This window comes from Myotis daubentonii, chromosome 9, assembly GCF_963259705.1.
Source record: "Myotis daubentonii chromosome 9, mMyoDau2.1, whole genome shotgun sequence".
Classification (NCBI taxonomy): Eukaryota; Metazoa; Chordata; class Mammalia; order Chiroptera; family Vespertilionidae; genus Myotis; species Myotis daubentonii.
In genome coordinates this window covers 81,719,372-81,732,064 of record NC_081848.1, presented here as the reverse complement: position 1 = coordinate 81,732,064, position 12,693 = coordinate 81,719,372, and the positions used below count along the sequence as shown (strand labels likewise).

Genomic DNA, 12,693 nt, shown 5'->3' with positions numbered 1-12,693 from the left:
CGTTGCAAAGGGAGAGTAAACAGCACGCCCTGCAGTGGCTCCCCTCAGCTCCTGGGGCATCTGGGGAGACTGGACACCACACCTGGGACCTCAGGGCTCAGGCAAGGTCCCCCACCATCAGGGGCCTCTGGAGGCCAGCAGGGGCCGAGAGGGGGAGCAGGGCCTGGGGAGCTCCTTAGCTCCAGCCTGACAACCCCATCACCCTCATCTCTCTCCCAACCCCCTTCCCTGAGCCGGGGAACCAGGCTGCACACAATAATTAGGGCTGTGGTTGTCATGACAACGGGAGTCGACTTTGTCAGCATTTTGTCTCCTGATTGCAAAGAAACAGAATCCCCAAGATGAGTGAGTGTAAGGGGGGCCCTCTGGGGGTGTTGGGGAAAAGACCCTGGGAGGGAAACCCAGGGTCCAGGCAGGAAGGGAGCCTGGGAGGCTGCTGGATGGGGGGGGAGGGCCTGACTGAAGGTCAGGGTGGGAGAAGTCTGGGCTGGGGAGGGGAGGAGTTAGATCCTGCCTCTTCCCCACCCCCTGATCTTCAGACACTGCCGCCCTCACCCAAGGGCTGGGCAGCCTCCCCTGGGGCCCTCTCCACAGCCATGACCCCAGGGTCCCCCTCTGCTGCGTGGACGGCCTGCCCATCACCCCACCACTGCATCTGAAGGCTCTTCTGGCCCATGTTTGAGGGCACTGGGCTTGTTGGATGCCCAGCCTTGGGGGAAGCAAGGCCTGGCGTCCGAGGGCTCCCCGCCCCTTAGGGCAAGGCCTGGCGTCCGAGGGCTCCCCGTCCCTTAGGGCAAGGCCTGGCGTCCGAGGGCTCCCCGTCCCTTAGGGCAAGGCCTGGCGTCCGAGGGCTCCCCGCCCCTTAGGGCAAGGCCTGGCGTCCGAGGGCCCTCGGTGTTCTTGGTAACGAAGGCAGAGCGGAGGGACGGTCCGCCTGTCAGCCAGGCCCAGGGCCCCTGCAGCACAGACTGGCCGAGGGGGACCTGGAGCTCACGGAGCCCAGGCCTCAGGGACAGAGGCCAAAGGCAGGACACGCCCCCATGCGGCCGGAACCCCGCCCTCAGCCTGGGAGGACAGAGGTCCCTCTAGGCCCAGAGGCCCAAAAGCCACAGCAGCGGGGGACAGAGCAGCTTGGGTAGGGGGCAGGGTGACCAAGCCAGGTCCAACGTGCCGGGTACGCGCACTCCCTGGACCAACAATCCTTGCGGCCACAACGAGGCCAGGCCCCCCGGCTGCCTCAGTGAGTCACACATGCTCGATGGCGTTGGCCACCAGGCCTGCCCCTTCTGCTGCTCCTCTGGGTACCAGAGAGGACAAACCCCTGGGCAGGACCTGGCCCGGGCAAGCACCTGAGCAGGCGGGCGGGCACTGGGAGGGGAAGCCCCCACACCCACTGAGGGCACCGAGGCTGCGACAGGCGATGCTGGCCCAGGGTCACAGGACGTGTGAAAGCAGGGACCGGACCTGCATGCCCCCTGGAGGGTCTCCAACAGTCAGAGGCCGCTCTGGGCCCACGCCAGCCTCCAGGGGCTGCCATGCCCGTGAACCACTATTCCTCTAGTGCTGCCACCTCTGTGCCCAGAGCAATGCCATCTGGTCCACGTCTCCACCAGCTGCCCACAGCACTGGGCATGGCTTCCATTACCAATGGGCAGAAGGGTCATTCCGCCCTCCCCCCCAGTTCAGACTTCCTCTTAAGTGGGGGTAGTCTTCCCTGGTCTAGCTGGGTACCGCCCCTCAGCTCTGGGGACGTCCCCTAGAAATAGTGGGCACCTCCCCATCAGGGTCGCCAGGGCAAAGGACACGTCATGAAAGGAGACCTTGGCCGCTTCACCAGAGCCGTCACCACCACAAGGATCCCAGGCCCTCGGACCCTCCCCGGGTGCCCCACCCAGAGCCCTGCCATTGGTCTGCCTGCGGGGGGCGGGGCCTCACCTGGGTGGTGCTGTCCCTCAGCGTGGGGGAGCGGCCCCGGCGGGTGGTGGTGGTGGCCATGGTGGTGGTAGTCTCCATGATGGTGGTGGCCATGTCGGCCAGCAGGGTGGTGGCCGTGGTCTCCGCACTGAGCAGCACGGACGGCCCCTCCCCCACCAAGCGCAGGTGGCCCTCGGTCCGCACGTTGGGGTCGCTCTCGGCGGCCAGCGCCAGCACCTTGAGCCCATTGTAGTAGAGGCCGGACACCTGGCCCTGGAAGGGGCGGCCCTGGTCCCGGCCCCCGATCTTGATGGCAGCCTGGCTGTTGAAGATGGTCAGCTGGCGGCCTGGGGTGGGGTGGGGGGCGGGCAAGGGTGACAGATAGAGGAGGGACAGGCAGTGGGGGGAGACCAGGAAAGGAAGGAGAATGGAGAAGAGCCAGGGGAGGGAAGGGCGTTGAGGTGGAAACCAGCAAGTGGGGGAAGAGAGAGAGGGAGACACGAGGAAGGGCAGAGACCAAAGGGAAAGTCCTTGTCAGCCACAGCCCCAGCCCAGTCAGTGGGACCCCAGGGGGGAGGGTCCAGGGCACACAGGGGCTGGGAAGGGAGCCAGCGCCCCCCTCACCATGCTCATGCCCTGGCCTTCCCATCCCCCTCTCCCCTGTTCTCTTCTCCTCTCCTCTCCTCTCCTGCTCCCATCCCCATCTGCTCCCTCTGCTTCCCCAAGCGCCCCACACCCAGCGTCCAGCCCCAGCCCCGGCCCTGGAGGCCCTGGAAGCGGCAGAGAGAGGCGCAGAGGCCGAGACAGGAGGCCGCGGGCTTCGTCAGTGTTGGTGCGAGTGCGTGTCAGGGCAGAGGGCGGACTGGACAGCGCATGAGGAGGATGCGTGAGGAGGATGCATGAGGGTGGGAGAAGCCGCCAGGACCTCACTCTGCCCTCCCAGCCACTGCCAGGCCCGCAGACCTCTGGCCAGGCTCCCGCTCTCCTCCCTTGGCCCAGCCACTGCCCCGCCCGGATCGGGCCCTGGAGCGCAGAGGCCTCCCCGCCAGGACGTGCAAGCACAGAGATGGAAAACGTTAAAGGGACCTTTCTCCGCTCGCTGACAGCCAGAAAAGCAAACCGCTCCAGCTCCCAGTCACTCCTCACTCAGCGGCTACCCCTCCAAGCTCCCACCGGGGTGGGCTTCTGCTGTTCCTTTGATTTTAATGGATCTGGGGGTCGGTTTAACCCTCTGAGTTTGTTGCTTTGGTTTGGTTTTTAGAAAAGATATTTATTATGTTTAAGTTTAGATTTAACTTCGGTTTTGGTTTTGCTTATTTTGGGGAGGGAGGGGGGCAGAGGAACTCGACGCTGCCCCCGGCTCCCGGGACCATGGGCTGCTGGCGCTGGGGGGTTTAAGACCTGGCTTAGCCCTTGTTAGCCTCTGGTTAGTGCCTCGTTAGCGATCTGGTTTAGAGTTAGTGCTGACGCCCTGCCCCCAAACCTGGGCTGAGGACAGTCCAACTTGTGAAACCCGGTCTCCCTGTGGAAACACGCGTGCCGGGGACACCCCCCCCCACCCCCCGTGTGGCCTCTGGCCGGACACCGGCCGGGGCTGTGTCTGCTCGGCCCCCCTGTTCGGCCCCTCCTCCTGCAGCACCTCCCACTGCCCAGCACCTCACTCAGCCTGGGGCAGCACCTCCATCTTACAAGTCGGGGGGCCGGAGCCCCGAGAAGCTGAGCGCCAGTGATGGCAATTGGAACACCAGACCCAGGAGGGTCCCCGTGTCCGGGGCTTCCTCCCAGGCACAAGAATCACGGGAAAAACGGGGAGGGGAGGGTCGACAGCCGTCAGACACACTGGGGAAGTGTACTGCACAGATAAGCAGCGGTGTCTCTCTCATGGGGCTTCGCAGAGCCCTCGGGGACCCACGTTCCTGTTCACCTCCAAGCGGGAGAGCGGATCGCGTTTCCCACGCTCGCTCGGCTCGCAAGTCTCCTCTCGCGAGGCATCCCCTGGGGCCGTGCTTCCCGGGACACATTTTGAAACTGGAAAACTGATTCATTCAGTAAATATTTATTGAGCACCGACCACGTGCCAGGTGCTGACAGCATAATCCCTCCAAGGATGCCAAGCCTTCCCCTCCAATACCTGCTGTGCCTGCTGCATCTCACCCTCAGGCACCTGTGAGGGAGGCCGGGGGGCGGGGGGAGCTGAGGCTCGGGAGGGCCCGTCTTGACCCTCTCCCCCAAGGCCACACAAAGGGTGAGCGCCTCCTCCCACAGCTGGGGAAACACTAGATCGAGCCAGTCCTTCACTTGCTAGGAGAGGAGGTAGAGGCCTAAAGAGAAGGTGTGACCACGCAGCTGGGGAAGGAGGGGTGGGCGCCCATCGCCCGCTCTTCCCCACCTGGACCAGGAGACCATCCCCCCACCCGGGCCCGTCCTGCTCTCCCGACCCCTTGGGGTCACAAGTTGTCCCAGCCTCAGCCCAAGCTGCTCCCTTAGCCTCTAATTCCGGGAGAGGGAGATGGTAACGGAGAGGAAGCTACTAGGTTAGCAAACGTGGCCCCTCGGCCCCGCCTGCCATGAACTCCTCAAAGGGTTAAAGTTCGCCCCGCTGGAGGGTCAGTGCGGCTGGGGCTGCAGGTTTTAGCGATGCCTGTGACAGTCCCTTTAACTTTTTGTCCTGCTTCGGATTTATCGCGTCTGGTTATCAGCATGTTTAGTCCCCGCGGGCTGCGTGGGGGCTGGAAGTGGCATTTGGGGGTTTAGTTGGGGAAGGCCCCAGTGACATTTAAAAGCACAGTTATCAGCTGGTTAGATGGAGGTTTAACAGTTACGCTCCCCCCTAGAGTTTAGCCTTAGAGGTACAGAGCTCGCCCCCCCCAAAGGGAATGGGACGGCCTGGCCCGTGGCCCCAACTTCCCTCGGTCACAAAGCAGCCTCCACGCGGACGCCCTGGTGCGGACGCCCGTGGGACGGCTCCCCTGCCCCTCTGCCCTCCTCTCCCCCCAACTCCACTACCTCTGAGGGCCCTTCTGGACCACGGCGGGTCCACTGCAGAGAGGGGCCCACTGCCACTGTCTTGGGGGGCCTTTCCAGGAGGACCTGAGGCCCCCACTTTCCTTTCCTCCTCAGATGACCCTGGGGCAGTCTTCCTACCCGCCTTTGGGTCCTAGGATCAGCCCTTCCTGCTCCCCAAAGCCTTCCTGCTCCTCGCTCACGGCGGCCCTCAGCTGGCCCTCGGAAAGCCTGCGCTGACCTCCCTCCCCTGCACTCCAGCCTGCTTTCCCGGGGGGTCAGGCGTCACAGGTAACCGAGTCGCAGCCCAGGCCTAGAGGGACAAGCGCTCTTGGAGGAGAACCCCCGCCCCTGCCCGAACCAGCACTCCCCGGGCAGACCCTTGACTGCAGAGAGAAGGGGGCACCCACCCGGGGGGACAAGTGTCCCTTCACTCGGGGTGGGCGAGGGGGAAGGCTCGGATGGGGAAGAGAGAGCTCTGCACCTTTAAGATAGTGTTTTTAAAGTTAATTAATTAATTAATTAATTAATTCTGGTTAATTACCTTTGTCGAGCAGCCACTCATCTACTACTCGACCAAGCCGGTAGGGGATTCTCTGTCTAGCAATCGCCAGGCGCTCGTTATCAAAGTTTCCTTGGAAAAGTTTAGAAAGACAGTAGGTTTCTCAGGCGGCGAAGTCCAAAGGCGTTAGAAAAGTAATCACGCATTTCTCAAGAGACTCGGTGAAGCGGCCACATCCCGGGCAGGGGGAGGAGAAATGGGCCCCTGGTCCTCCCGCCCCTCCCCAGGCTCCCATCCAGAGCCAGCCCACCCTGCGGGCAGGAGCGACCCAAAGAAACGGAAGGACAAAGAAGAAAAGGAAAGGGGATGAAAGAAAAGGCAGCTGGAGGTCAAAGGTCAGAGGTTAAACAGGTTTATCTGCGCTCAAGCTGTGGCCCTCTTCCCTCCCGATCCCAGAGAGGGGCAGCGGGTGGGAGGGGCATTTAGCAGGTTTAAGTCAGGGGGCGAGGCCTCAGTGGCCCGGCTGGTTACTGCATTTAGAGGGCGTTTAGACGGGAGGGCAGGTTAAGCAGGGGTTTATGCGGCATTTAGGGGGGTGGCCCGACACACTCATTTAACAGTGAGATTTAAAAAACACTTCTCCACGCCAGCCTCAGCTCCCTTTCCCCTCCTGCTCAATCCCAGCATTCCCTTCATCTCCCCCTCCCCCCTCCCCCCAGCCCACCCCACCCCCAGCTTCTACCCTAACCCCCCTGCACCGACCAGGAGCCCAAGCCCACCACTGCTCTCACTGCAGGCGCTGAGGTCCCCCCGCCCCCCCCCAGAGGTGACCTCAGCGTGATGCCTGGATCCTACCCAGCAGCCCGCCCACCCCGCTGCCCTTCTCTCCACTCTCCTGCCATCTCACCTCCTCTTCCACCCCCCTTCCCCCACCCAGGCTTCCGCCCTGTGGCACCTGCAGTCCTCTGCCTGGCACCTCAGCTCCATGCCAAGACCCTCAGGCTCCTCTGCTCAGGTCCCCTGGCCCTTCTGCCCTGCGGACCCGGCCCACTCCTGACCTCCTGACCCCGCTCACTCGGCCTTTCTCCGCAGGCTGCCCCCACAGGCCCTCGCCTGCACCTTCTCTGTCCTCAGCTGGTCCCCTGGCTGTGCACCTGCTCCTCTCTCCACTCAGCATTCTGCAGGCCCTGGGGCAGGAAGGGGTGTGTGTGTGTGTGTGTGTGTGTGTGTGTGTGTGTGTGTGTCTGTGGAGGGGCGTCTGTCAGTGTGCCTGGGAGTTCTGCGCGCTCTCCCTCGCCGTGGGCTGTGGGTGATCCCAGTCGGCAGCCATGGGAATGGAAATGATTTCCTTTGGGAGTCTGGCCGCTCCTCCCACTGAAACCACTTCCATGCCGTACAGCAACCTGCACCCTGGGCGGTGGAGGCTTCCCCCCACCTCCCGCTGCACAGCTGCGCTCGCCTGCCCAGCAACACCTGGGCCTGGGCCTGCCTGAGTGCACCCCCCTCGAAGGAGCACCCCACGTGTCCGTGTGTGCACGGTGCTGCCCCCCTGGGTGACCATGAGGCAATGAGACACTGCCTTCCCTACATATTCAGGTCACTCAGGTTTAAGTAAAAAATGGACCATTCGTTCCTTTAGTCACTCAACAAACTTCCCTTGGTGCCACTCTGTCCTGGGCTGGGTATCAGGGGCGGAAAGATGAAGGCCTGGCCCTTGCCCAGCAGGAGCCCCAGCCACGCGGGGAGGCTGCTGGTGACTAGCAGAGCTCTGTGTTCTGCCACGGGGACACGGGCATCGCTCCTGGGGTGGGCGGGAGGGGCCCAGGAAGACACTGAAGAGGAGAGGAGGTGTGGCCAGCGGGAGTCAGGGAGGGAGGCGGGAGGGAGGCGCATGTGCAGGGCAGAGGGCAGCAGGCATTCAGGGACCCACCTGTGCTCGGATACCCGTGTGTGGCTGTGTGTCTATGTTTGTGTCCGTGTGTGTCCCGAGAGGAAAGGAAGACCGTCCGTGCGCCTCACTGAGCAATAACGCCTAACAAAAGCTGTCGGTGAGCCCTCCTCTGGCCACACACCCTAGTGCTCTCCAGGTGTATCTCAGGGTCCTCGCAGCATCGCCGTGTGGAGGATGACGCCCACTTTCAGAGGTGGCACCTGAGATTCAGAGGCCAGACGGCTCGTCCAAGGCCACACTCTTGTGAGCAGGAGACCCAGGAGGAGGAGCAGGTGCTGCTGCCTCCAGGTCCCTGAGCTGGTCTCGGGGCTCCCTCCGCGTCCCGGGCCAGGCTGTGGGCCGTGCACGCGAACCCGGCCTGCTGTGCGCTCGGGGCGACCACCGTGACGGGGATCTGCTCACCATGCGCACAGGCAGCCACCAGCCCTCAGGTTACTCGGCTTTGCAGGTGAGGGGTCCCCCACCTTCAGGCAGGGGCCCGAGCCCAGGAGGGCAGGTGCGACTCCTCCCACCTGGCCCTGGCCCGCTGGGCTCTGTGGGAGAAGCTCAGGACCAGAGCCGTGACTCCCTGCGCTGAGGCCTTCCTGCCCCGTCCTGCCCTGTCACACAGGCTGCGTCTTCACTGCTACAAAGATTGCTCTGATGTGTGTGTGGCTGAGACAGAGAGAGACAAGTCTGATGCCCACAGGGTGATCACACCCACACAGACACCTGTGGTGTCTGCGCACGGGTGGGACTTAGCACAGGAGCGCTGTGTGTCTGAGTGACCTCACACTCGCCCAGGGCCTTGGAGCAGGCTGCCCCCCGCCCCCCGCAGCGCTGTGTGCCCTTGTGCCGGCCTGACCGTAGGAATATCCGCCACCGTAGGAGTATCCGCAGTCACTCAGGTGCCAGGGGCTGGCCCGTGTGACCACGGCCTCTGTATTTATTCGTGGCCATGAGGCTCCCCATGTTTGGGTAAAGCTTGCATGATGGTGAGCTGTGAGCTGACACTGGCATCTTTCTTCCAGCATAAGTGGACCCGTGAGGGTTCGTACCTGCACCCCTCACTGTCCTTCTGCCCTCACCCCTCTAGGTCAGCCTGGGGCAGCTGCCCTGCCTCCACCTCGACGGTCATTGCTGCCTGAGAGAGGAACTGAGGCTGCAGGCGCCCTCTGCCTCCGTCCGCACTCCTGTGTGTGACGGCAGGCCGCTCGGCCCGCATCTCCACGCCTGCGCTCCTGTGGTTCTCTCCGCAGTGGCTCCGTATCCCCTCCCTCCCCAGCTCCGCACTGAGCTCTGTTCCTCTCCTCCGAGGCTGTCCACCCCGCGCTGCTGGTCTGTGCGACAGCGTCTGCATATCCCGCTCTGCATCACCGAGGGAGCGGCCTTGGGAGCGGCCTTGGTCTTCGCAGTGGCTCAGGGACTATGTCCCTGTCTCCCCGCGGCTCCGCTGGCCTCCTCGCACTCCCAGGCCTTTCTCTGCCTCCCTCAGTACCTTGCAGGGTCTCTGCTGCCTCGTTTCTTTCATGTCCTCATCCCTGTCCCTCCATGTGCCCCTCAGACCTTGGTTTGTCCTCGGCCACCACAGCCGCCACACACTTGAACTGGGTCAGTTTGCCTCCCTGTGCTCGCCTGTCCCTCCCAACACGGCACACCCCCTGCACGCGGGGCTGCGTCCCCTCACCGCTGCGTCCCCAGGGCCTAGCGCAGGGCCTGACGCCTAGTAGGTCATCAATAAAGGTTTGCTGAATGCTCTGGACCGTATTTTTCACTCTTCACTGTCTCTCTCCCTTACCCCCCGAGCCACTGGGGTTCCTTTTCTCTGGGTCGCCATGGTTACTTCTCTTCCTTTACCTAGATTTCCTAATAGGGATCTCTGACTTGCTCTTTGTGGAAACCTCGGTTTGTTCCTTGGTTCGGTCCTTAGAACAGCTCTGCCTACTTGCGAAGAGTGTTTTGGGCTATTTCCGGATCTTCTCCCCTTGATTCTGCATCTGTCTCCTCGTCTCCACCTGTCCCAATTCTGAACTCATCCTTTCCTCAACTGTCTCTCTACCTCTACCCTTCCTCCTCGTCCCTTCTCCCTCAGCCCCAAACTGGACCGGGCCGTGCAGCCTTCCCACTCAGCTCCGCCCTCTCCCTCACACCGCAAGGACCCCGTCTCACCCGGGCCCTGCAAAGCCCAGCCTTCCCCAAACCGCTGGTTTTCTTTAGCCCCGCCCACCCGGGTCCCTCCCCAAGCCACACCTTCTTGTAGCCTCGCCCCGCCCACAGCGGGATGACACTCCGGTGGCCCCGCCCCAGTGCAAGCAGTGCTCCTATCAAAGGCTGCCTTGCCTGCCTCGCCCCGCCCCGCCCCGCCCACCACACGTCTCCGTGCTCCCAGGCCACCCACCTACCTGCCGGGTACCGCTCGTTGACGGGCCAGCTGTCCACCTGCAAGGTGGCATTGCCACCGCTTCTAGTGAACCGCACCACGTGGTATTTGCCGTCGCTCACGATGGCATTGGGCTCGTCGATGGTAATGTCGTCGGTGCCCACATTAAAGATCACCCCCACGGTGCCCTGGTCCTGAGGACGGAAAAGCAGAGCTCAGCGCCTGGGAGGGAGCCTGGGACCGCCCCTGGCCCGGCGCCAGGGCACTTCTCGGCTTTACCGTACACCCTCCCAGGCCTGCCTTTGCGGGACGCTCTCCCCTGCCCAGAGCGGGTGCAGAGCCCAGCTGGGCCCGGGGGACCTCCACCAACCACACCTGCCTCTTGCCTTTAGTTTATTCAGAATATTCACACACGTGTACAGGGCACCTAGTCTGTTCAAGGGCCACTAGCCCAGACCTCAGGCAGGACGATCAGGATCGCCACGGGGATCTGTGGGAGCACAGAGGGTGGGGCCTCCCTAAGGCACAACCAACAGAGAAGTCCAGGGAAGTCCACCCCTGCCCGGGGAAGGTCTGACCCCCTCCCACCACCCCCAGCCTCCAGCCTCCAGCCTCCCCGCGCCCCCCCCCCCCCCCGCGCGATCAGCACCAGGGCCTCAGCACGCCACCTGGGCCCCTGGAGGTCAGGCTTGCGTGTGGGGAGCAGAGGTGGGGTCTGAGCTGCGTGTGTGGGGGAGGGATGACAGGCATGGGAAGAGATCAGGGAGACAAACCATGTTGGACTTAACTGAGGAAAGGGGAGCGAGCATGGGGTGTGGGCAGAGGATGGGGCTGGGAGGGGGGAGGGCCAGGCAGGGGACAGACAGGGGCTGAGGCTGGAGAAAGGGAGTAGTCGGTCTGAGCCACCTCTGGGACCAAGCCCAGGCTCCAGAGAGGCCCCGCGTGGGAGCCTGCGGAGGCCACCCGGGGTTCCAGACCTGAGTGAGAGGGAGGCGTCACCGAACCCAAAAGCGTGCTCCCTTCATCCCCACAGCAGCCCTCTGAGGAAGCTCACAGCACCCCCATTGTACCGAGGAGGAAACCGGCTCCGGGAGGTTCAGTGACATCCCCAAATCTCACAGCCCAGAAGGAAGGAACCCCAGACTGAACCCCAGGTGGTCTGACTCCAAAGCCAGCGCTCTCCCCACTAGTCCGGGGAGACACTGCTCACATCGCTGGGGGTGGGAGTGGTCCAGGGGCTGCCGAGGCCGGCCCACCTGTGAACCCAAAGGTGTCTAAAGACGCCAGACAAGGGCCCATGAGGCCTTCACTGGAGCCCCTGGTCCCTTGCCCTCCCTCCCAGCCGCACCCCTGACCTGAGCCTGTGTTCCCACGCCCCTCCCCCACAGGACCGGCACTGGCACAGGGTCACAGTCCGGCACCGAGCACACCACACTCCTGTGTCCCGGGCACGAGAGACCGTTCGGTGGCCACCTCCGCACCAGTGGGACCCAGCAGCTGGGTGGTACTGGGGTTGGGGATCGTGGCTCACAGATGGGGTGGGGAGTGGGGTTTGGATAGTTGGGGGGCAGGATGTGCAGCCAGGGCTCACTTGGACACCTACGCCCTATCCCTTCCCCACCTGTGGGTCCAGTTCTCCTCCTAGAACCTGGGAAACGCGCGCACACACACACACACACACACACACACACACACTTGTACGCATGCAGCATCTCTCCTCAATAAAGCAGGGAAACTGAGGCTGGCCTTGCCTCACAGAGTACTAGCAAGCCTCACCCACCCACCCACCCACCCACCACTGACATCCCCGGGAGACGAGATCATCTGCTCCCACGCACGTGTGGGGAGCCGCCATGCTCTGCAGCACTATTGTTAGCAGCTCCACCGCCCAGCACAGTGCAGCCCCCGGCGCCTCTGAAGGTTTCGGCCGAGCTCATCCGGGCAGTGAGGGGGTCAGGGAGCAGAAGCGGAGGGCGAGCCGGGCAGCCAGGAGGCAGGACGCCTGGGTTTCCTAGGAGGCAGCCGAGCTCAGAGCCCGCACTCTGGGGGAGAGGCGGCTCCCCAGAGCTGCTCCGACGTGAAGTCAGTTGTCACTTCTGTTAAAGTCATTAATTCCTAATTCCCCAATTACCTCATTAGGCGGCGGTGGGGAGAACGCGGCCGCTCCTACAGCAAATAATTATGGGAGTCAAAATTAATTTGGCAAAGTGGAGCGACGCTTTATTAGAAACGTCAAATTGCTTTTCTCTTATTTTGCTGCCGCCTCCCCGCTCTCAGCTGCCGATGCCGCTGTGGTGGGAGCTGATGTGTCACCGTCACCGGGGGAGGGAGCCCGGGGGCTGCTCCCAGGGGCTGCAGCCCATCTGGTGCCGACTGTCCTCCGAGAGCTGGCCTCGCTCCTGGCTCCCACATTTCCTCCCGGCCCCCCCCCCCCCGCCAAGACCCACCGAGGGCCAGGTGCCACCCCCCCCCCCTGCCCTCCGCAGCACCAGGCACAAGCCTGTTCCTCCGTGACCTGCACCAGGCAAGGCCGGTGGCACCTGCCAGGAGGGGAAGGTCTCTTCTCCACGCCCTGGGCCCCCAACCCTTTCCCCTTAGCACCAGGGAGCCCTGTGCCCTACACCTTTGACACAGCTGTCACAGAGGCGGACACAGAATGCACAGACCCACACGTCCAGGTGACGACCAGATGGCGTCAGCGGACACAGGACATCAGCTGACACTGAACCCTTCCCAAGGGCTGGGTGATGTCCCAGGTGCTTTCCGTACATGATCTCCTTTAAACCTCACAGCGTCCCTCGCTCCTCCCATCCTGCCGCCACCCTGAGGCGCAGGGGGCGAGGTGACTGCACAAAGACGGAGCGAGGAAGTGGCAGAGGTGGGACTCAAACCCAGGCTCCCTGCTCCAAAGCCACGCACAGCTGCTCATGACCAGGGAGGAGAACGCAGCCCGCGGCCACAGAA

General features: G+C 63.3%; 1 protein-coding gene across 27 annotated transcripts in view; it reads right to left on the bottom strand.

Annotated features, from left to right (window-relative positions):
• Nucleotides 1–12,693, bottom strand: part of NRXN2 (neurexin 2) — a 106,279-nt gene that overhangs the window by 13,940 nt on the left and 79,646 nt on the right. For 17 of the 27 annotated variants that reach the window (XM_059710211.1, XM_059710212.1, XM_059710227.1 and 14 more), the window contains 3 exons: nt 9,752–9,923; nt 5,462–5,551; nt 1,936–2,261 (listed from right to left, as the gene is read on the bottom strand). In XM_059710211.1, coding sequence (XP_059566194.1) covers nt 1,936–2,261; nt 5,462–5,551; nt 9,752–9,923 — 588 coding nt within the window. The remainder of the gene's footprint in view (nt 1–1,935; nt 2,262–5,461; nt 5,552–9,751; nt 9,924–12,693) is intronic. The other 10 variants (XM_059710231.1, XM_059710223.1, XM_059710222.1 and 7 more) reach the window with 1 other exon arrangement.